This window comes from Salmo salar, chromosome 26 (assembly GCF_965601325.2).
Source record: "Salmo salar chromosome 26, fSalSal1, whole genome shotgun sequence".
Lineage (NCBI taxonomy): Eukaryota > Metazoa > Chordata > Actinopteri > Salmoniformes > Salmonidae > Salmo > Salmo salar.
Window position 1 is genome coordinate 10011178 of NC_138316.1, and position 21026 is coordinate 10032203.

General features: G+C 42.7%; 1 protein-coding gene across 5 annotated transcripts in view; it reads left to right on the top strand.

Moving 5' to 3' along the window:
* The window catches only part of LOC106587104 (activating molecule in BECN1-regulated autophagy protein 1A), a 111904-nt gene that overhangs the window by 29981 nt on the left and 60897 nt on the right, over positions 1-21026 (top strand). For all 5 annotated transcript variants that reach the window (XM_014175101.3, XM_014175105.3, XM_014175104.3 and 2 more), the window contains exon 12: positions 14966-15076. In XM_014175101.3, the coding sequence (XP_014030576.3) occupies positions 14966-15076 (111 nt within the window). The remainder of the gene's footprint in view (positions 1-14965; positions 15077-21026) is intronic.

Genomic DNA, 21026 nt, shown 5'->3' on the forward strand with positions numbered 1-21026 from the left:
TTCCTATAATATTTCAGATCACGTGGGTGCTTTAGGACCTGGTTGCCCACACAATGTACCATTTTCAGATGGATGAGCAGTTCAGCCACTCATGAGTATTAGTGCAGCAGCACAGGTAAGTGTTTGCGAAGAGGGCCTCTGTGTAATGACTGCCCTGTGCTCTCCACCCACGCTTTTGGAGCACAATCCACATGCTCCAGTGGTATTGATGTGGACGTTGCAGGTAATGAATTCGTCAACGAGAGTGCTTCAGAACCTCTTTCCCCTGCCGCCCACACTCTTGCAAACATGCTGGAACGCCCACACCAGCCCCAAAGAGCAAACTTACCAAACTATTTTTTCCCCCCTGACATGATTCATGTGTAAAAGATGTGAGAATCTCTCTAGTCCTGTCTCAAGCATGCTTTTGCATTCTTAATTGTTTCTGACTCCTCATTCACAGCTCATGTCAAACCAAGCCAAATAGTCCCACTCACCCTTTGCTTCCATTGTCCGACAAGGACCGATAGTCACCGCGAGAAATTAGAGTGCTGCTGTGGCTTCAGTGTTGTTTACGGTGTTGTTTCTCATTGTACTGTATCACTGTCATTGTGTGTGTCTTGCCCACTGCTGAAACCTACGAATATCAAATGTTTTACAATTAGTGTTTCCTTGCATGAAAAGTTCCTCCGTTTGTGTGTGTGTGTGTGTGTGTGTGTCGTCTAGTTAATAAACAGAGAAATTACACCAGGTTTCATGCCTCTTGAGTCAGGAGAGATGTTCTCCGCCCAGCCCTCCATTTGCTTCCTACGCTGATTACTGTGACACCTGTGTTGATGATGGTTTGTAATGTTGCTCTTGAAATGCCACCGTGGCGTATGGGGTGTTTGACTTTAAATTACCTTTCACAGCCATTCAGCACAGCTCGTTCATAGATGGCCTAGTCTTCTTTTTGTTTTTGGATGTGTGAAAATTGAGTACTGGCATTTTTATATATTAATATTTATAATTTTCACCAGCAGAGGACAGTAGTAACCATATACTTGTATATGTGCCTTTTTATGTAAGAGATAGAAATGCAAATCTTTAATCATTCCAAAAATAAATAATGCTGGTTCACATTTATATAACTGCCAGTTATCTTTTTTTTCCATGACAGGGTTTTGTCTTTTAGGGGTTCACTGTTAAATGTTTGTGATACAAAAAGTGCATTTTAATTTAAACTTGCATAAAGACATGAGGTACAGTGGACATGTCATTCAGAGTTTAAGAGACAGGCTAGACCCGGTTTAGCCGCTCAACTATGTCCCTTCCCATCTTGGTGGCCAATCGGTGTCTGAGCAGAAAGAGAATTTGTAAATGGAGAAGGTGACCTGTGATGACGTCTCATTGTCACCCCAAAGGTCAGGAGAGACGGGAACAGACATGGTGATATTACCTGCTCAGTCTTGTAACCCTGAGTGAATCCACTGCCATTACCAATCCAAGTGGAGAAGAACCGTGGAGAAGGACTGTAATGGAGTGGACAGAGAGGGTTACAGGTTCAGTCAGCACACAAAATGGAAATGATCAGATAGAAACACAGACAATGGTTGTTCAGAATATTTTGGCTCATTTTCCCACTATTTTCATCGTACCAGTAAATCATACATCATTAGTCTCTACCATCTCCTGTCTATGTCCAACTTCCTTTCAAAAATCTTATTAGCACCATATTTTCGATGCCAGAAACCAAGTAGCAAGTATTGTATTGCGACGCATACTATAGAGAAGTTGCTTTTAGTTCTGCTCTATCTCTCTTGTCCCCTCTGGCGTTTTCTCCTTTGACTGGGCTGGTGGCAAATGTGTCAGCTTTTCACCCCTCTGTGCATTGACATGTTGGTTGGGGCATCACAGATATGCATGCAACATCGATATTGCTGGAACTGATGACACCCTTGCGTAAAAACCCTCAGCCGTACAGCTTTTAATGCATAACACACAATACTTCACATCTGTACACTGCTATTTCATGCCTCAAATCTTTTTTTCTTGGACGTCTTTCTCTATTATTTCGAAGTTCTTCCCTTTTCGATAAATGTATTATTTTCTTCAGTTTATTGCTCGCAGGCCACGGCTTATAGTCCTGTGAAACTTTGATAATGTGAGATCTTGTTAAATGTTTTATGGCTGAGTTTTCAGTGGCCTGTGACCATAATCTAAATCAAATGTTAATGTCACATACAAATATTTAGCAGATGTTATTGCGGGTGAAGCGATATGCTTGTGTTCCGAGCTCCAACAGTGCAGTAGTATCTAAAGATTCACAACTATACACACACATCTAAAAGAATGAAAATTAAGAAATGTATAAATATTAGGACGAGCAATGTCGGAGTGGCATTGACTAAAATACAGTAGAATAGAATACAGCATATACATATGAGATGAGTAAAGCAGTATGTTAACATTATCAAAGTGATGAGTGATTATTTATAAAGCAGCTTCTAAAGTGCAGGGTTGAGTAACCGGGTGGTAGCTGGCTAGTGATGGCTATTTATTGGCTGCTCTTATATTTTATGAAATTAAAGGCACAGTGTCGTCAGCAATAGGGCAGTGGATTTAGCCCAGAGCTTGTATTCTCATCATTGGTTAAATGTAGTGCACATTACTCAGAGGTCAAACCATTGGCATGTGTATGATGCAATATAGAATGGTTTGTGCTTTAATCCATACTGTTATAATTCAATATTTAGTATCAGGCTCTAAGTGCGTGTTCAGATGTGGCAGTGAGAGTACCTGGAGGCATGTTGTATCAGTGAGACAGGAAGTCTTAATTCAATAAGGCAGCTAGCTCTAAGACAGTCCGTCGGTCATGTTGGCTCTTTCCCAGAAGTTGTACAGCAAGGGGCCAATGTTCCTCTTCCCCCACTTGGGCTTTGTCTTGGGACTGCCGCCAAACATAAAAATATGAACTTCAGGGAAATCACATGTGCAGCCAAGTGGAGAGAGGATATGCCAGGTGTATTTTATTATGTGACGCTCCAGCTCTCTGACATACTGTGAAAAGAGGGGCTTGTCACTCTCTTGTCACTTTGCCCTGCTTCAGTCCCCTATAACCTCATTCCCCTTCGATCTCTGATCAGTCCCTTTCTCTCACTCGGTTTGCATTCCCTTCACCCCCACCCTGTTTCTGCTTCACCCCTCTTCCCTCTCCTCCAACCCTCCGCTGTTGTCTTTCCAGCTTATCCCTACACTCTCTTTCTCTTCAGTCCCTCCATCCTAAATCCACCTCTCCTCCAAAGTAAATCTCTTGATCTTCTCTTCTGTAAGGAGCTACTTCTTGCTGATGTGTAGAAGAAAACAATTCCCTCCTTTTAATGTTCACCCTTTGAATAAGTCATATAATTTATTCTCATGTACCTTGGAATTTGCAGTAGCAGCTCCCATGCTGATAACAGGTGGGAGGGTTGAGAACCGCATTATACATGTTAAAGAGTACTTCATGTTTTTCTTTGATACCTTCCTGACAAAAGTAAATATGTGTAACAGAAGGCATATTTTGAGGTATAGCTTATGTACACGAGCAAGTCCCAAACTGATGTCTACAGTGTACCGCCTCCTCATTTCCAACACCTCTTCCTGATCACTGCTTCAATTGTTTCTCTGCTCAAGTTATTTTCTTTAGCTGTGCAATTGTGGCCCCTCATCAGGAGTTCAGTTTTTTTTTTTTTGTGCCCCCCCATCACCATCCTAAGTTGCCCATCTCTTTTCAAAGTACACCATCACCCAGTTAGCTCAGGCTCTGTCAAACCAAGATAAGTCTGACCGTCATCACCATGTACTTTGTATTGGGAAAGCTGTTGAATATGCATTGCCTGCACTTTGTTAGCCCTCCAAAAATATGCGTGCGTAGGCTATCCCCCAAAGCCCAATGGGAAAACTGAGCCTCCGATTAGAAGTTTCCTGTTGAAATGCATTAGCGAAGAGTAAACCATACTGTTTAAATGTTCATATAAAATTTAGTTTTTGTCATTTGCATTTTTCACATGTATTTGCTCTTGAAAATAACAAAGATACGATTTGTTACTGTGAACGGTTTGAATCAAAGCGTCCCGGCTGGGGTTACTGAGTGCTTGAGTGGCTGCATTAGAATATCTTAACGGGTCCTGACTCAGTAATGCAGTAGTCTCTCTTTATAGATGGAAGGGTGACTACCTTTTTTTTTTTTCCCATTATGGGAGCTCTCTTGGAGGCGTTTGATGCTGTGGTTGATGGACACTCAGACAGAGCAGTGTAGTGGTTTTAGTGTGGGAGAGCCTGCCAGAATCATGCCTGTCATTTTAATAGGTGTAACTGTTGAACCCCCTCTTATAAGAGTGGAGTGGATTGTCATGGTGTTGAGCAGCGATCTCCAGTATGGCTGATTGCATCCCCACTCCTGCTATTTTCCTCCTCTCTTTTACGTTTCCTGTTTGGGTAACTTTCAGCGGATATAGAAAGTGTGAAATGCATTCGGCTTCCTCTCTGTTGTCTTGTTTCCCATTACAATTTGTATTATTCTCTTGTCAATGCTCTTGGGTTTTGCTGAAGTTGTGCAGTGGTTGTCTGATAATGATGTTCCAACTTCGGTCAGGGAGGGTTATGTAACAGTATGATAAGAATGTTAGAATATCTGAATTTTCTTTTCTGTGATCAGACTGCAGATCGGGCTGTTACTAGCCTAAATTCTGACTGGATACTGACGGCCTGCTGTCTGCTACCCGGTTGTCACCACTGAATGCTTATGTGCACTCACCATAGAAAAGTGGAAGTTTCCAGCTGTCAGCATTAAGCTCAATACATTGGGGATTTAGGAAATGTCCTGCTTTTGGACTCATTTCTCCATTGCCAGACGGGCAACAGATTTTCTGTTGTGCAGCGTGTCATATCCCAGGAAGTGTACCCAGCTGAATTCTATGTGCACAGGGCCTGCAGAAGATGTTGTACCCTCCTAAAATAACCCTAAAATATCTAGGATATTAATAGACTGTATCATTTTATTCTCAATCTTTCATCAGGATGCAATAAACCAAGACTTTAGAGCAGGGGTCTTCAACCTTTTCTTGCCCAGGGACACCTGCCTAGGCAAGCCTGGCGACCAAGGGACCCCCATCATATATTAGCACAAAACAAATGTTCTCGTCTTTTCTTAGCAGGTAAATAGCAAGGAGAAGTAATCAACATTATTAGTAAAAAATGTTGTTTGTATTTTGCCCCACTTTTTTTTTTCTCCCCAATTTCAATCTTGTCTCATTGCTGAAAATCCCCAACGGGCTCGGGAGAGGCGAAGGTGGAGTCATGCGTCCTCCGAAACATGACCCGCCTAACCGCGCTCCTTAACACCCGCCAGCTTAACCCGGAAGCCAGCAGCACCAATGTGCCGGTGGAAACACCGTTCAACTCGCGACCGGGTTCAGCCTGCAGGCAGCCGGCCCGCCACAAGGAGTCGCTAGGGTGCGATGAGCCAAGTAAAGACCACCCTGGCCAAACCCTCCCCTAACTCGGACGACGCTGGGCCAATTGTGCGCCGTCCCGGGCTGTGCCACGACCGGTTGTAGCACAGCCTGGGAATGAACCCGGTTCTGTAGTAACTCCTCTAGCACTGTGATGCGGTGCCTTAGACCACTGCGTCATTCGAAGGCCAGCAATCAATATTTTTTAATTAATAGATTTGGTACATAGTTTTTTTTATTTTGACCTCCCCATATTATAAATGGAGTAGGAAGTGTGAACTCTAACATAGCCTATTAGATAGAAACGTAACTCCAAACACATTTTCACAAATAGCAGCAGTCAAGAAAGCTTACCAGTGGCACTTGCCGCGACTGGTACTAAATGTCAGATACTCCAGTTTGTGTAATTTGCTCAATATTAGGAGTTGAGAAATAAAGTTGACATCATTTAGAAATTATATTCCCTTTTCTACTGGAGGTAATTCAAAATGTTTATTTTGTTGTTACTAGCAATATTCATAACATTGAAATAAAAATACATGCTTTTTAGTTGTGTATTTTTATTGGACCCCCTGCAGTACCTATGGGTCTGTGGACCCCCGGGTTGAATACCCCTGCTATGGTGTATTGTGCATGTTGTCTAGGGGTAGTGTTGAACTGTGGCTGTGGAGCCAGTGATGGTGGCCATTTACTTGAAGAGGTTTCTCAACCCTTCTAGGTCTTATGAAGGAGGGACAATTTATGGGGATAATTCAGGATGAGCTGAGTCAGAGTATATGGCAGGAACACACCAGTGCTCCCTCATACTGTTATGGGCTCTTTAAAATCTTGCCTGGAAATTCCCAAAGGATATGCATTTGGATTTTGTAACACTTTCCTGAGAGCTGTGTCGGACAGCTGACAGCAGCTTTCTCGTCACCAAATGATTTAAAAAAAGTACCTACTTAATCCATGAAGTATTTTTTTTATGAAGTAAGTAAGTGCTAAGTGTCATCAGAGGCCCAGTGGTTAGAATAGAGTGGTGTCTACAGTATTATATTAAGTTATTGTTCAGAGATAAAATAACCATACACTATTCCTTTTGAAAAATTCACTCTACAGAGACTCCATCTCCTCTCTGCTCTTCGATATTAAAAATGGGTTTCAGGAAGGCATTGGTAATCACTCTGCCATGCTTTAGGCTCACTTCCACTTTTGAGTAAAGCACACTGGCGGTGTGGTGAGTGGCAGATAATCCTTTTTTTTTGTAGATGAATGGTTTGTTGATTTGCAAAACACAGGTAATGCTGGCTCAGTCAAACCTTTACTTGGCGGAGTCTCACAAAATTTAAGAACGCTCAAGCAGTAGTTGGACACTGGACTCTAAAAGCTACACCTCTTCTGCCGAAAAGTTCTTCCCTGTCCAGTTATGGCCTCTGCATAATTCATTCGTCGTTCTGCTGTTTTATGGTACCTTCAAAATGGGTACTTGGATGAGCCCGAAAGCACATCTCTTTGCAGGCTGTGCTACATTCCATCTAAAGGCCAGTTACAGCCTATATGGACTTTCAGAGCATGAAAAATGGGTATAGACCTAATAGTTTGTAGTGGAGCTACTCCCTTAGACACATGTTCACACTGACTCAATCTTGCACACGCACACAGATCTAAACCACATTTGGCTCGTTTTGACTATTGTAACATTTGCTTGCTTTCGGATTCTGTCAGGAATGGCCGACTAAAGGTATGTGGTTGAAGTTAGAACTGATTGACATTTCTACTGGCAAAATTGAAACTGTTTAAACTGTCAGAACAGAGACTGACTGTCGGTCTGATTCCATTTCTATAATGCCCCATCGTGTTGCATTCCTTACATTATTTCATAGTGTGGCTAATGAGATTAGCATTGCTCTTGTATTAGGGCTGTCATAAATATTCCCTGGTTTTATTTGGAGTATTTTAATCCTGTTATCAGCCTTTAAACATTATTTGAATTATTTTATATTCAACAAATCTTGGCCATTACCTCTGCATCGTCTCTTTTCATTTCATCAGTCATGCCCCAATGCACTGTGGATGTAACCACAGCAACCAAATATGTTGTGATTTCATGCTACTTTGATAAGATGGTGATTACTCTATTGGGCAGTTGTCACACAAACTCTAGCTCCACTTGACATGCTTCCATGCTGCCGCAGCACTACATTGTTTTTCATGTGTTAGTGGACTCACTGTGATTTAGTTTATTTTCATGTATTGTCCCTTTTTCTCTGCCTTGAACAATGCACTCACACTGGGTAGCTTGAAGCACCTACTGAACAATTGTAGCTCAGCCATAAACAAACACCACTAGCTGTATCCTGACAAAGAAAGCCATAAGCATTTAGCAAGCAAGCTTGTTGGAGAAATGTCATTTTCATGTACAGAACAAGATGTGCAGTAGAGTTTGTCTGGTTTATGGGAGGTCAACCCATGTGGGGATATGAGTGGCCAGGAAGGGGACATTATTTCAGACCTCCCTATGTGAACCAAATACCAACAGTAGCAGCCATTCAGACTACAACTGGTATAAAAATGGCTGTGGGGAAAAAGCAACAAGGGTCTTTCTCTGAGACTTGTGCCTCCCTTTCCTTTTTAAAGTGCCCCAACTGGTTGACCTGTGTAAAGGTCTTACTCACATCGGCTGCGGAGAGCGTGATCACACAGTCGCCCGGACCAGCTGGTGCTCTCATGCATGTTTCAGTGTTATTTGCCTCGAAGCAAGCATAGAAGTAGTTTAGCTCGTGGGGACAAAGATTGTACTTTTTGGAGAAATGTCCTCTGGTCTGATGAAACAAAAATATAACTGTTTGGCCATAATGACCATCATTATGTTTGGAGGAAAAAGGGGGACGCTTGCAAGCCGAAGAACACCATCCCAACCGTGAAGCACGGGGGTGGCAGCATCATGTTGTGGGGGTGCTTTGCTGCAGGAGGGACTGGTGCACTTCACAAAATAGATGGGGTCATGAGGAAGGGAAATGATGTGGATATATTGGAGCAACATCTCAAGACATCAGTCAGGAAGTTAAAGCTTGGTCGCAAATGGGTCTTCCAAATGGACAATGACCCCAAGCATACTTCCAAAGTTGTGGCAAAATGGCTTAAGGACAACAAAGTCAAGGTATTGGAGTGGCCATCACAAAGCCCTGACCTCAATCCTATAGAAAATGTGTGGGCAGAACTGAAAAAGAGTGTGCGAGCAAGGAGGCCTACAAACCTGACTCAGTTACACCAACTCTGTCAGGAGCAATGGGCCAAAATTCGCACAACTTATTGTGGGAAGCTTGTGGAAGGCTACCTGAAATATTTGACCCAAGTTAAACAATTTTACATTTGACATTTTATTCATTTAGCAGACGCTCTTATCCAGAGTGACTTACAGTAGTGAATGCATACATTTCATACAATTTCATACATTTCTTTTCTGTGCTGGCCCCCCGTGGGAATCGAACCCACAACCCTGGCATTGCAAACACCATGCTTTACCAACTGAGCTAATTTAAAGGCAATACTACCAAATACTAATTGAGTGCATGTAAACTTCTGACCCACTGGGAATGTGATGAAATAAATAAAATTTGAAACAAGTCATTCTCTCCACTATTATTCTGACATTTCACGTTCTTAAAATAAAGTGGTGATCCTAACTGACCTAACACAGGGAATTTTTACTGGGATTAAATGGTAGTAATTGTGAAATACTGAGAGCCAAATACATTTTACAAAGGTGTATGTAAACTTCCGACTTCAACTGTAAATCATTCCACTCTCTTTTTATGTGTAAGTCCGTGAGTTGTAGTCAATCTCCAAACCCACCATGTGGTACTATTATGAACTGAGGTCCCATGTGAGAGAATGAGGGTCCTCTCTCTCATCCATGGTGCCATGTGACAGTGGTGTAGTCTGCATGGTCATGGGGTTAGAACCAGTGACTCCATTTAGTTGTGACCCCCCGACCCCTCATCTACCTATAAAAGAGTGAACTGTGAAAATGTATCTGGTTTTATATATGGACTGCGAGACCAGGGGGAATAAAATGCAGCCTATAATTAATATGCATCAAATAATGCCACTTATGCTCTCTCCATCCCTTGTTTTCCCACTCCCTTTTTTGTCCATTGTCCCCATACCACCTCCGTGCGTACTGCTTGCTACTCTTCTTTCCACACAGCCCCAGACACTTCCTTTCGATCCAGTTCAACTCTCCAATCCTTCTCCCCCCCTCCAGTTTCATTCCCTAGTAATCACTAACTTTAGCCGATGATGGTGTGAAAATGGTCGAGGCTATTCGAGTATCAAATCAAATTGTATTAGTCGCATGCGCCGAATACAACAGGTGTAGACCTTACATTGAAATGCTTACTTACAAGCCCCTAAACAACAATGCAGTTTAAAAAAAAATATACGGAATAAAATAAGAAATAAATCAAACAAGTAATTAAAGAGCAGCAGTAAAATAACAATAGCGAGACTATACAGGGGGGTACCGGTACAGAGTCAATGTGCGGGGGCACTGGTTAGTTGAGGTAATATGAACATGTAGTTAGAGTTATTAAAGTGACTATGCATAGATGATAACAAGAGTAGCGGCAGTCTAGAAGGGGGGGGGGGGGGGGGGGGAATGCAAATAGTCTGGGTAGCCATTTGATTAGCTGTTCAGGGGTCTTAAGGCTTGGGGGTAGAAGCTGTTTAGAAGCCTCTTGGACCTAGACTTGGCTCTCCGGTACTGCTTGCCAGGAAGCTTGGCCCAAGTGATGTACTGGGCCTCCGACCTCAAGCCTCTGTGTAATGCCTTGCATTCGGAGGCCGAGCAGTTGCTATACCAGGCAGTGATGCAACCAGTCAGGATGCTCTCGAAGGTGCAGCTGGAGAAACTTTGGGGATCTGAGGACCCATGCCAAATGTTTTCAGTCTCCTGAGGGGGAGGTTTTGTCGTGCCCTCTTCACAACAGTCTTGGTGTTCTTGGACATTGTTAGTTTGCTGCTCCACTACAGCCCTGTCGATGAGAATGGGGGCGTGCTTGGTCCTCCTTTTCCTGTATTCCACAATCCTTTGTCTTGATCACATTTGTTGGTGATGTGGACACCAAGGAACTGGAAGCTTTTGACCTGCTCGGCTGCCACCCTGTCGATGAGAATGGGGGTGCGCTCGGTCCATTTTTTTCCTGTAGTCCACAATCATCTCCATTTGTCTTGATCACGTTGAGGGAGAGGTTGTTTTCCTGGTACCACACGGCCAGGTCTCTGACCTCCTCCCTATCGGCTGTCTCGTCGTTGTCGGTGATCAGGCCTACCACTGTTGTGTCATCAGCAAACTTAATGATGGTGTTGGTGTGCTTGGCCGTGCAGTCATGAGTGAACGGAGTACAGGAGCGGACTGAGCATGTACCGCTGAGTGGCCCCTGTGTTGAGGATCAGCTTGGCATATGTGTTGTTACCTACCCTAACCACCTGGGGGCGGCCTGTCAGGAAGTCCAGGATCCAGTTGCAGAGGGAGGTGTTTAGTCCCAGGGTCCTTTAGCTTATTGATCAGCTTTGAGGGTACTATGGTGTAGAATGCTGAGCTGTTGTCAATGAATAGCATTTTCACATAGGTGTTCTTTTTGTCCAGGTGGGAAAGGGCAGTGTGGAGTGCAATACAGATTGTATCATCTGTGGATCTGTTGGTGCGGTATGCAAATTGGAGTAGGTCTAGGGTTTCTGGGATAATGGTGTTGTGAGCCATGACCAGCCTTTCAAAGCACTTCATGGCTACAGACGTGAGTGCTACGGGTCGGTAGTCATTTAGGCAGGTTACCTTAGTGTTCTTGGGCACAGGCACTGTGGTGGTCTGCTTGAAACATGTTGGTATTACAGACTCGGACAGGGAGAGGTTGAAAATGTAATTGAAGATACTTGCCAGTTGGTCAGCGTATGCTCACAGTACACATCCTCGTAATCCGTCTGACCCTGCAGCCTTGTGAATGTTGACCTGTGTGAAGGTCTTACTCACATTGGCTGTGGAGAGCGTGATCACAGTCTTCCGGACCAGCTGGTGCTGTCATGCATGTTTCAGTGTTATTTGCCTCGAAGCAAGCATAGAAGTAGTTTAGCTCGTCTGGTAGACTCGTGTCACTGGGCAGCTCGTGGCTGTGCTTCCCTTTTGTAGTCTGTAATCGTTTGCAAGCCCTGCCACATGCGACGAGCGTCGGAGCCGGTGTAGTTCGATCCGATCTTAGTCCTGTATTGAGGCTTTGCCTGTTTGATGGTTCATCGTAGGGCATAGCAGGATTTCTCATAAGCTTCCGGGTTAGTGTCCTGCTCCTTGAAAGCGCCAGCTCTAGCCTTTAGCTCAGTGCGGATGTTCCCTGTAATCCATGGCTTCTGGTTGGGATATGTACATACGATCACTGTGGGGACGACGTCATCGATGCACTTATTGATGAAGCCAATGACTGATGTGGTGTACTCCTCAATGCTATCGGAGGAATCCCAGAACATATTCCTGTCTGTGCTAGCAAAACAGTCCTGTTGCTTAGCATCTGCTTCATCTGACTACTTTTTTATTGATCTAGTCACTGGTGCTTCCTGCTTTAATTTTTGCTTGTAAGCAGGAATCAGGAGGATAGAATTATGGTCAGATTTGCCAAATTGAGGGAAAGGGAGAGCTTTGTACGTGTCTGTGTGTGGAGTAAAGGTGGTCAAGAATTTTTTTCCCCCTCTGGTTGCACATTTAACATGCTGATAGAAATTAGGTAACACTGATTGAAGTTTCCCTCCATTAAAGTCCCCGGCTACTAGGAACACCGCCTCTGGGTGAGCGTTTTCTTGTTTGCTTTTGGCGGAATACAGCTCATTCAATGCTGTGTTAGTGCCAGCCTCAGTCTGTGGCGGTATGTAAACGGCTACGAAAAATACAGAAACTCTCTAGGTAGATAGTGTGGTCTATAGCTTATCATGAGATACTCTACCTCAGGCGAGCAATCGCTTGAGACTTCCTTAGATATCGTGCACCAGCTGTTATTTACAAAAAGACATCATCCGCCGCCCCTTGTCTTATCAGTCTGGGCTTCAACTGCTTTTAGTCATTAACTGGCTTACTACGGTGCTAGTCTAGATACTGTAGTTTGTAATGTTTGCCACGTATGATTCTGAGAAGTGTGATTTTCCAAAGATGATTTATCAGTTTCTAAACCCTGAAATTATTAGAAATGTTTAGCTTATTGTGTGCCATCTGCTTTCAAATGTAACTAACATTTGTCATAAAACATGTAAGGGTTGTTCGATCATGCACTATATTTCTGGTGTATAGGCCTAGTACATGTGAAATCCACTCTTTTAAGATCCACTTTGTTTCAATCAGTCAAGTGCAGCCAGTGCACTACAGATGGTATCTTTCGTTATAGCGCCCCTCTTCCTCTGAGAATAGGTAGTTCGTTCTATATTTATTTTCCTCAATCTAGCAATCATCAGTCGTAGATAATTCTGCCATGTGGTTTTTGGGCATTGCAGACAATGATGCATGGAAATATAGTAAGAGGGTGGCAAATTTTTTTTTTTTTATTAATTCTAAACGAAATGTGGTGAAAAGAGCATAAGGGCAGATAACTTCCCAGATTAAACATCATCAAATTTAATGTGCAGTAGGGGCCCTTTTAAATTGGTAGGTTTTTCATTTAAAAGTCATTAATTTTCATTGCTGATGGTTTCCCCACATATGCAGCTGACTATGTACTAAGCCTGCATGAGTCTAGGCCCCCTCTCCCCCCTCTGACATGAGTCATGATGGTCTGTCAGAAATGAATGGAACAAGTGCCCCTCTACATGTAATTTGCTGCAACACTTCAGTGAAGTTATAAATTACGTCCTCTTAATGACTTAAATAAGAGCAGAGGGCAGACAGCGTACCATACATTAAGTCCATCATACTGCAGTTCTGTATGGCTGCATTGTTGACCACATCCCGTAGAGGCAAATTGCAACTGTGTGTAAGTACAAATTGTAACATTTAAGCTAACCAATCTAAGTTTGCCACATTACGAAGAGGGTAATTTCTTTCACTTTCGTGAAAATTTTGCAGTTGCTCAGCAAACTTGATGTATTCCTGTAAGAAGGGAAAGTGCAGCCTTGAAAGAGGTTTAGCCCATTACCATGGCGCAGCAGATAAAAACATTAAGCACTTAATCCCTCACACTGCAGTTTCAGTAATTTTTTGATAAAATTGTGTCATGTAAGCGTAGCTAATTAGGGCAAACTCGATCGGTTTTTAATCTACTTTTCTTTTTGAACACCTTGAAAGTATAAGAAACACTCAGTATAAACAGTCATTGTCTCTTGTCTTTATCATTGGTTTTTTTTGCAGTCAAGTCAATACAGAAATTTGTTTTTGTCTCACAAGCCTGAGGCCTTTATCTCCATTTCAAATGAACTGTGAAAAAATTATTGCGGTTGCAGACAGTTGCAGTTTGTAAGTGTCCTAGACTCCGACTTGGGGAGTGACATGCACACATTCTGCCACAGACAGAAAATGTGTCAATTGTGTAATAATTTGTGGCGTTTTAATGTACCATAAAGGCAGTTTCTATTGATGTTGCTGCCTCTGGGTCAGTTACTACAGACATTTTACTATGTACTGACTGATGGAAGTTTGTTCTGAAATCAAATTAGAACCAGTAAATGCGTTTGCATATATGATTTAGGCCTATACCTCATAATTCATTAGGACCTTGCAATTGGCGGTATTGCAGTATTATTAATGCATTTATCATATATACGGTCCCGTGTGGCTCAGTTGATAGAGCATGGGGTTTGCAACGCCAGGGTTGTGGGTTCGATTCCCACGGGGGACCAGTACAGGAAGAAGAAAAAAAATGTATGAAATGTATGCATTCACTACTGTAAGTCGCTCTAGATAAGAGCGTCTGCTAAATGACTAAAATGTAAAATGTAAATGTAATATATTTTACAGAATTTTAGAGCAGTTCTTTGCCTCTTAGGTTTAGACATTCTTATGAATAGTATTTTTACTAGATTGCCCATTCTGGTATAACAGCGTACAGACGCCAGTACCCACTTTTGATGGTTATTAAATGGTTTTAGTCTACTATTGTTTTTCACCAGCACCCTTTTGATTTGCCATTAGTCCCACACTGACATAAGTGCACCTGGTCAGGATTCCATTATCATCAGCCATGTTTATGTGCATCCTATTAACATAACACTCCAGGAAAGCGTCAACATAATGGACTTTAAAAAAAATTAAAAAAGCATTTACTCGTTTAGTGAGAATGACTGGGCAGACAGGAAAAAGCGTGGTCCTGGACCACAGCTGTAATCCCTAATTTTGGATGACCGCTCAACAAAGGCTTGACTGAATTACAAAACTGTATAATAGAAAACACTTTTTTCCCCCCATAACCTAAGTTGATATTATAGAAATTACGTGACTCGTGCAGTTTTTTTGCTCAGCGAGATAAAGCTACATGATGACCTTCTCTGTTCTCTTCTCCTAGGTGCGGTTATTGGCGACGGTCAGTCGGCTGTGGCCAGTAACATCGCCAACACCACCTACCGCCTCCAGTGGTGGGACTTCACCAAGTTTGACCTACCAGAAATCAGCAACTGTGAGTGGACCAACATTGTTGAACTTGTCGATTTGTTGGGATGGAACAAGAAACTTAGGCCTACTCATACAGATCTGCCCTCCCTTTTCCATTTTTCATTCCTCTGTGGGGATTGTTTCAGATCCAAGCCTAGCACTGTCTGCTATTCTAGGATGCCTTCTCTCGCTCTATCTTGCCCGCCGCTGGTCTTAATGGTCCGGTTCATTTCACAGTAGTCTCCCTGCAGGACCATGCTGAGTGCATTCTACTTTAGTATTTTGAGATTCAGTGGCTCTGTTTATCATCAGGTTCACAAAGTGTCGTGGTCTGGTTATTACTCTGCTTCAGGCCAAGTTATTCCTGACGTCAGGTCACAGGACAGAGAACAGAGCCCCGCTGCTTAGAGCACCACCACTAAATATAAAACCCACTGGGTTATTCTGCTCTAATCCATTCAGTGCCCAACCAAGCACTTTTTCTGGGTTTAGTTTTCTTTAAACATACTGTGTTTGACAAACTGTTCTTATAGAAGTTGTAATATGTTATGTAACAGTGTCTATTTAAAAAAAAGAAATTGGTCCTGCGGCAGTTACTGTAATGTACTCCTAGCGGTTCAGCGAGTCATTATACCCATTACCTACAATAGACATTGGGGAAGGACATTATCCTCAAACTACGCCATGACTTTTATAGATGATTTCACATTTCTGTACGTACCCGAAGGTCAGTAACTTTTGAGTGTTGGGTCCCCATGCTAGTCGTCCAAACTTGAGCAATGTTAAAAGATTGATATTTTGGGGGTAATCAAATAAGAATCCAAGAAACTCATTCCAGAATATAGGAAGCAGAAGCCTATGGTATTCCCTAGACCAGGGATCAACAAAATCTAGCCGCGGGAAGTTTTTGTTGTTGTTGAGAGAGAGGATAGTCAGAGTGCCAGAACTTAATTACAAATAATTTGTAGACTGCAAATTGACCACAAGAAGCCCAAACGGATATAATATTTGACTAAATAGTAATAATAATTTCAAACCTTGCTTACACGATCGCATATACAGTGAGGGGGAAAAAGTGTTTGATCCCCTGCTGATTTTGTACGTTTGCCCACTGACAAAGAAATTATCAGTCTATAATTTTAATGGTAAGTTTATTTGAACAGTGAGAGACAGAATAACAACCAAAAAATCCAGAAAAACGCTTGTTATAAATTGATTTGCATTTTAATGAGGGAAATAAATATTTGACCCCCTCTCAATCAGAAAGATTTCTGGCTCCCAGGTGTTTTTTATACAGGTAACGAGCTGAGATTAGGAGCACACTCTTAAAGGGAGTGCTCCTAATCTCAGTTCGTTACCTGTATAAAAGACACCTGTCCACAGAAGCAATCAATCAATCAATCAGATTCCAAACTCTCCACCATGGCCAAGACCATAGAGCTCTCCAAGGATGTCAGGGACAAGATTGTAGACCTACACAAGGCTGGAATGGGCTACAAGACCATCACCAAGCAGCTTGGTGAAAAGGTGACAACAGTTGGTGCGATTATTCGCAAATGGAAGAAACGCAAAAGAACTGTCAATATCCCTCGGCCTGGGGCTCCATGCAAGATCTCACCTCGTGGAGTTGCAATGATCATGAGAACGGGGAGGAATCAGCCCAGAACTACACAGGAGGATCTTGTCAATGATCTCAAGGCAGCTGGGACAATAGTCACCAAGAAAACAATTGGTAACACACTACGCCGTGAAGGACTGAAATCCTGCAGTGCCCGCAAGGTCCCCCTGCTCAAGAAAGCACATATACATGCCCCTCTGAAGTTTGCCAATGAACATTGAATGATTCAGAGGACAACTGGGTGAAAGTGTTGTGGTCAGATGAGACCAAAATGGAGCTCTTTGGCATCAACTCAACTCGCTGTGTTTGGAGGAGGAATGCTGCCTATGACCCCAAGAACACCATCCCCACCGTCAAACATGGAGGTGGAAACATTATGCTTTGGGGGTGTTTTTCTGCTAAGGGGACAGGACAACTTCAGCGCATCAAAGGGACGATGGATGGGGCCATGTACCGTCAAATCTTGGGTGAGAACCTCCTTCCCTCAGCCAGGGCATTGAAAATGGGTCGTGGATGGGTATTCCAGCATGACAATGACCCAAAACACACGGCCAAGGCAACAAAGGAGTGGCTCAAGAAGAAGCACATGAAGGTCCTGGAGTGGCCTAGCCAATCTCCAGACCTTAATCCCATAGAAAATCTGTGGAGGGAGCTGAAGGTTCGAGTTGCTGAAGGTTCGAGTTGCCAAACGTCAGCCTCGAAACCTTAATGACTTGGAGAAGATCTGCAAAGAGGAGTGGGACAAAATCCCTCCTGAGATGTGTGCAAACCTTGTGGCCAACTACAAGAAACGTCTGACCTCTGTGATTGCCAACAAGGGCTTTGCCACCAAGTACTAAGTCATGATTTGCAGAGGGGTCAAATACTTATTTCCCTCATTAAAAAGCAAATCAATTTATAACATTTTTGACATGCGTTTTTCTGGATTTTTTTGTTGTTATTCTGTCTCTCACTGTTCAAATATACCTACCATTATAGACGGATCATTTCTTTGTCAATGGGCAAACATACAAAATCAGCAGGGGATCAAATAGTTTTTCCCCTCACTGTATAGTGCCTTCAGAAAGTATTCATACCCCTTCACTAATTCCACGTTTTGTTACAGCCTGAATTCAAAATTGATGAAATATATATTTTTATCACCCATCTACACATAATACCCCAGAATAACAAAGTGAAAACATATTTTTAGAAATGTTTGCAAAGATGCAAATGCAGATATCGAATTTACATAAGTATTCAAACCACTGAGTCAATACTTTGTTGAAGCACATTTTGGCAGCGACTACAACTGTGAGTCTTTCTGGGTAAATCTCTAATTGTGCAACATTTTCCCATTTGTATTCTTCAAGTTCTGTCAAATTTGCTTATTGGTCATTGCTAGACAATGATTTTCTAGATCTTGCCATAGATTTTCAAGCAGATTTAAGTCAAAACTGTAACTAGGCCAATCAGGAACATTCACTGTCTTCTTGGTAAGCAACCAATGTAGATTTGGCCTTGTGTTTTAGGTTATTGTCCTGCTGAAAGGTGAATTTATCTCCCAGTGTCTGGTGGAAAGCAGAATGAAGCAGGTTTTCCTCTAGGATTTTGCCTTTGCTTAGCTCCACTCCATTTCTTTCTTATCCTGAAAAACTCCCCAGTCCTTAATGATGACAAGCATACCCATAACATTCACCACTATGATTGAAAATATGGAGAGTGGTACTCAGTAATGTGTTGTATTGGATATGCCCCAAACAACCTTTTGTCATGAATACTAAATGTTAATTGCTTTGCCACATTTTTTACATTATTACTTTAGTGCCTTGTGGCAAACAGGATGCATGTTTCGAAATATTTTTATTCTGCACAGGCTTCTTTTCGCTCTGTCAATTAGGTTAGTATTGTAGAGTAACTACAATGTTGATCCATCCTCAGTTTACTCCTATCACAGCCATTAATTGTCAAACTGTTTTAATGTCACCATTGGCCTCATGGTGAAATCCCTGAGCGGTTTATTTAGGCTTGCCATAACAAAGGGGTTGAATACTTATTGACTCAAGACATTTCAGCGTTTCATTTTTCAACAAATAATTTTTTTGGTAAAAATGTTAAAGAACATAATTCCACTTTGATATTATGGGGTATTGTGACGACAGGCCAGTAACAAAAAAATATACATTTAATACATTTTTAAATTCAAGCTGTAACACAGCAAACTGTGGAAAAAGTCAAGGAATGTGAATACCTTCTGAAGGCAAATCTTTTTATGAATGTCCTTGAGTGGCCCAGCCAGAGCCCGGACTTGAACCCGATCGAACATCTCTGGAGAGAATTGAAAATAGCTGTGTGGCAACGCTCCCCATCTAACCTGACAGAGCGTGGGAGAATCTCCCCAAATACAGGTGTGCCAAGCTTGTAGTGGCATACCCAAAAATACTTTATGCTGTAATCGCTGCCAAATGAGCTTCAGCAAATTAAAGGGTATGAATACTTTGGTACTTTTTTCTTATTTATATATTATATTATATTTGCAAAAATATCTAAACCTGTTTTTGCTTTGTCATTGAAGGGGGAAAAAAACAATGTAATACATTTTAGAATAAGGCTGTAACGTAACAAAATGTGGAAAAAGTCAAGGGGTCTGAATACTTTCAGAATGCACTGGATCTCTCTCGTGTGGGAATACTTTGGAATAAATTTCCTAAATTAAAATCACTTTGAGCTGATTTGCTGGTGTTCTTACTGTTTTTATGTCCAAAAACAAATATTATATAATGTTTTGCTCAGAAAACCAAATAAAATCCCTGCCCTAGGCATTATTTTATTTTTTGCCCAGCAATGTACCTCCGGTTGTGGGTGAGTGGTTGTTGGGAGTGGGTGACTCACCCACTCCCAACAACGTGATTTTAGCTCCACTGTGTGGGTTTGTATAGCGATATCGGAGGGCTTGCAACTCTTGTCTCCATTTACCAATGATTTGAATTGACAAAGTAAACAGTTTTGGTTTCGATGCTCATGAATTAATATCTGGTGTTTTTGTTTGAGTATTTTGAGCCTGCAAAGCATGTAATTGAGTCTTTATGTGGATGATTTATCAGATTCAGAGTGTTAAGTAATCACATGTACAGGGTTGCAGGTGTGATTGCAGGGTACAAGTGAAATTTTTTGGGGTCCGAGCTCCAACATGCAGGACTAAGTGAAATAAAATAATGAAAATGGTAATAAAAAAGCAACAATAGAAATAGTGCTATATACATCATAACATTTGTAGCAGTGATGGATAAATAAATGTCCATTGAGGTGGAAGCAGAGTAAAGACTCTGGAGGGGGTGGGGGGGGGGAAATGACCGTAGGGGGTGCAGCATGATCATTGAGGGCGTGTAGGGACCAAGTGAAATAAAACCAATTATAATTCAATTATACTGCACTGTACATATTAGCAACAGTGATGAATGTCATTGGAGTGGGGGCAGAGTTAAAGTCAGTGGGGGGGGGGGGGGGGGGAATGTCCGTAGAGGGAGCAACAGGTAAGGTAACTGACTGGGGAGCAGGGGAGGAGACTGTCCATGGGGGGGAGCGGGTAGCTGACTAGTGGTAGCTATTCTGCAGCCTGATGGTGTGAGGGTAGAAACTATTTGCCAGTTTTCTGGTTTTTGCCATGATGCTCCTGTACTGTCTGAGTGATATGAAGCTGGGAGAACAGGGTGTGCTTCCTGTGACACCTGGTATTATAGGGTTCCTATAGGGCAGGCAGTGTGCGCGCAATGGTGCTTTTGACTGCACGTATCACACTGCCACGGACCGCAATGCGCTTCAGAGGGGAGTTGCCATACCAGGCTGTGATGCAGCCCGAAAGTATACTCTCGATGGTGCTCCTGTAGAACACTGTGAGAGCCCTCGGGGACTGGCCGCATTTCTTCAGCATCCTGAGGTTGAAGAGTCGTTGTCGTGCCTTCTCCACCACGGTGTCCGTCTGGTTAGACCATTTCAGCTTCTCTGAGATGTGTACGCCAAGAAATTTGAAGTTATTGACCGTCTCCACGGCAGCCCCATTGATGAAGATGTGGGCATGTCCAGCCTGGGTCTTCCTGAAGTCCACAGTCAGCTCGTTTGTTTTGCTGGTGTTGAGGGAGACGTTGTTTACCTGGCACCATGTTTTCAGGTGCCTACCACCTTCCTGTCGGCTGTCTCGTTGTTGGTAATCAGGCCTACTACTGTTGTCGTCAGCGAACTTCATGATGGAATTGAAACTGAGAGGCCACGCAGTTGTGGGTATACAGGAGGGGACTGAGGACGAACCCTTGTGTTGAGAATCCATGTCAAAGAGGTCATGTTGCCTGTCTTCACCACCTGGGGGCGGCCTGTCAGGAAG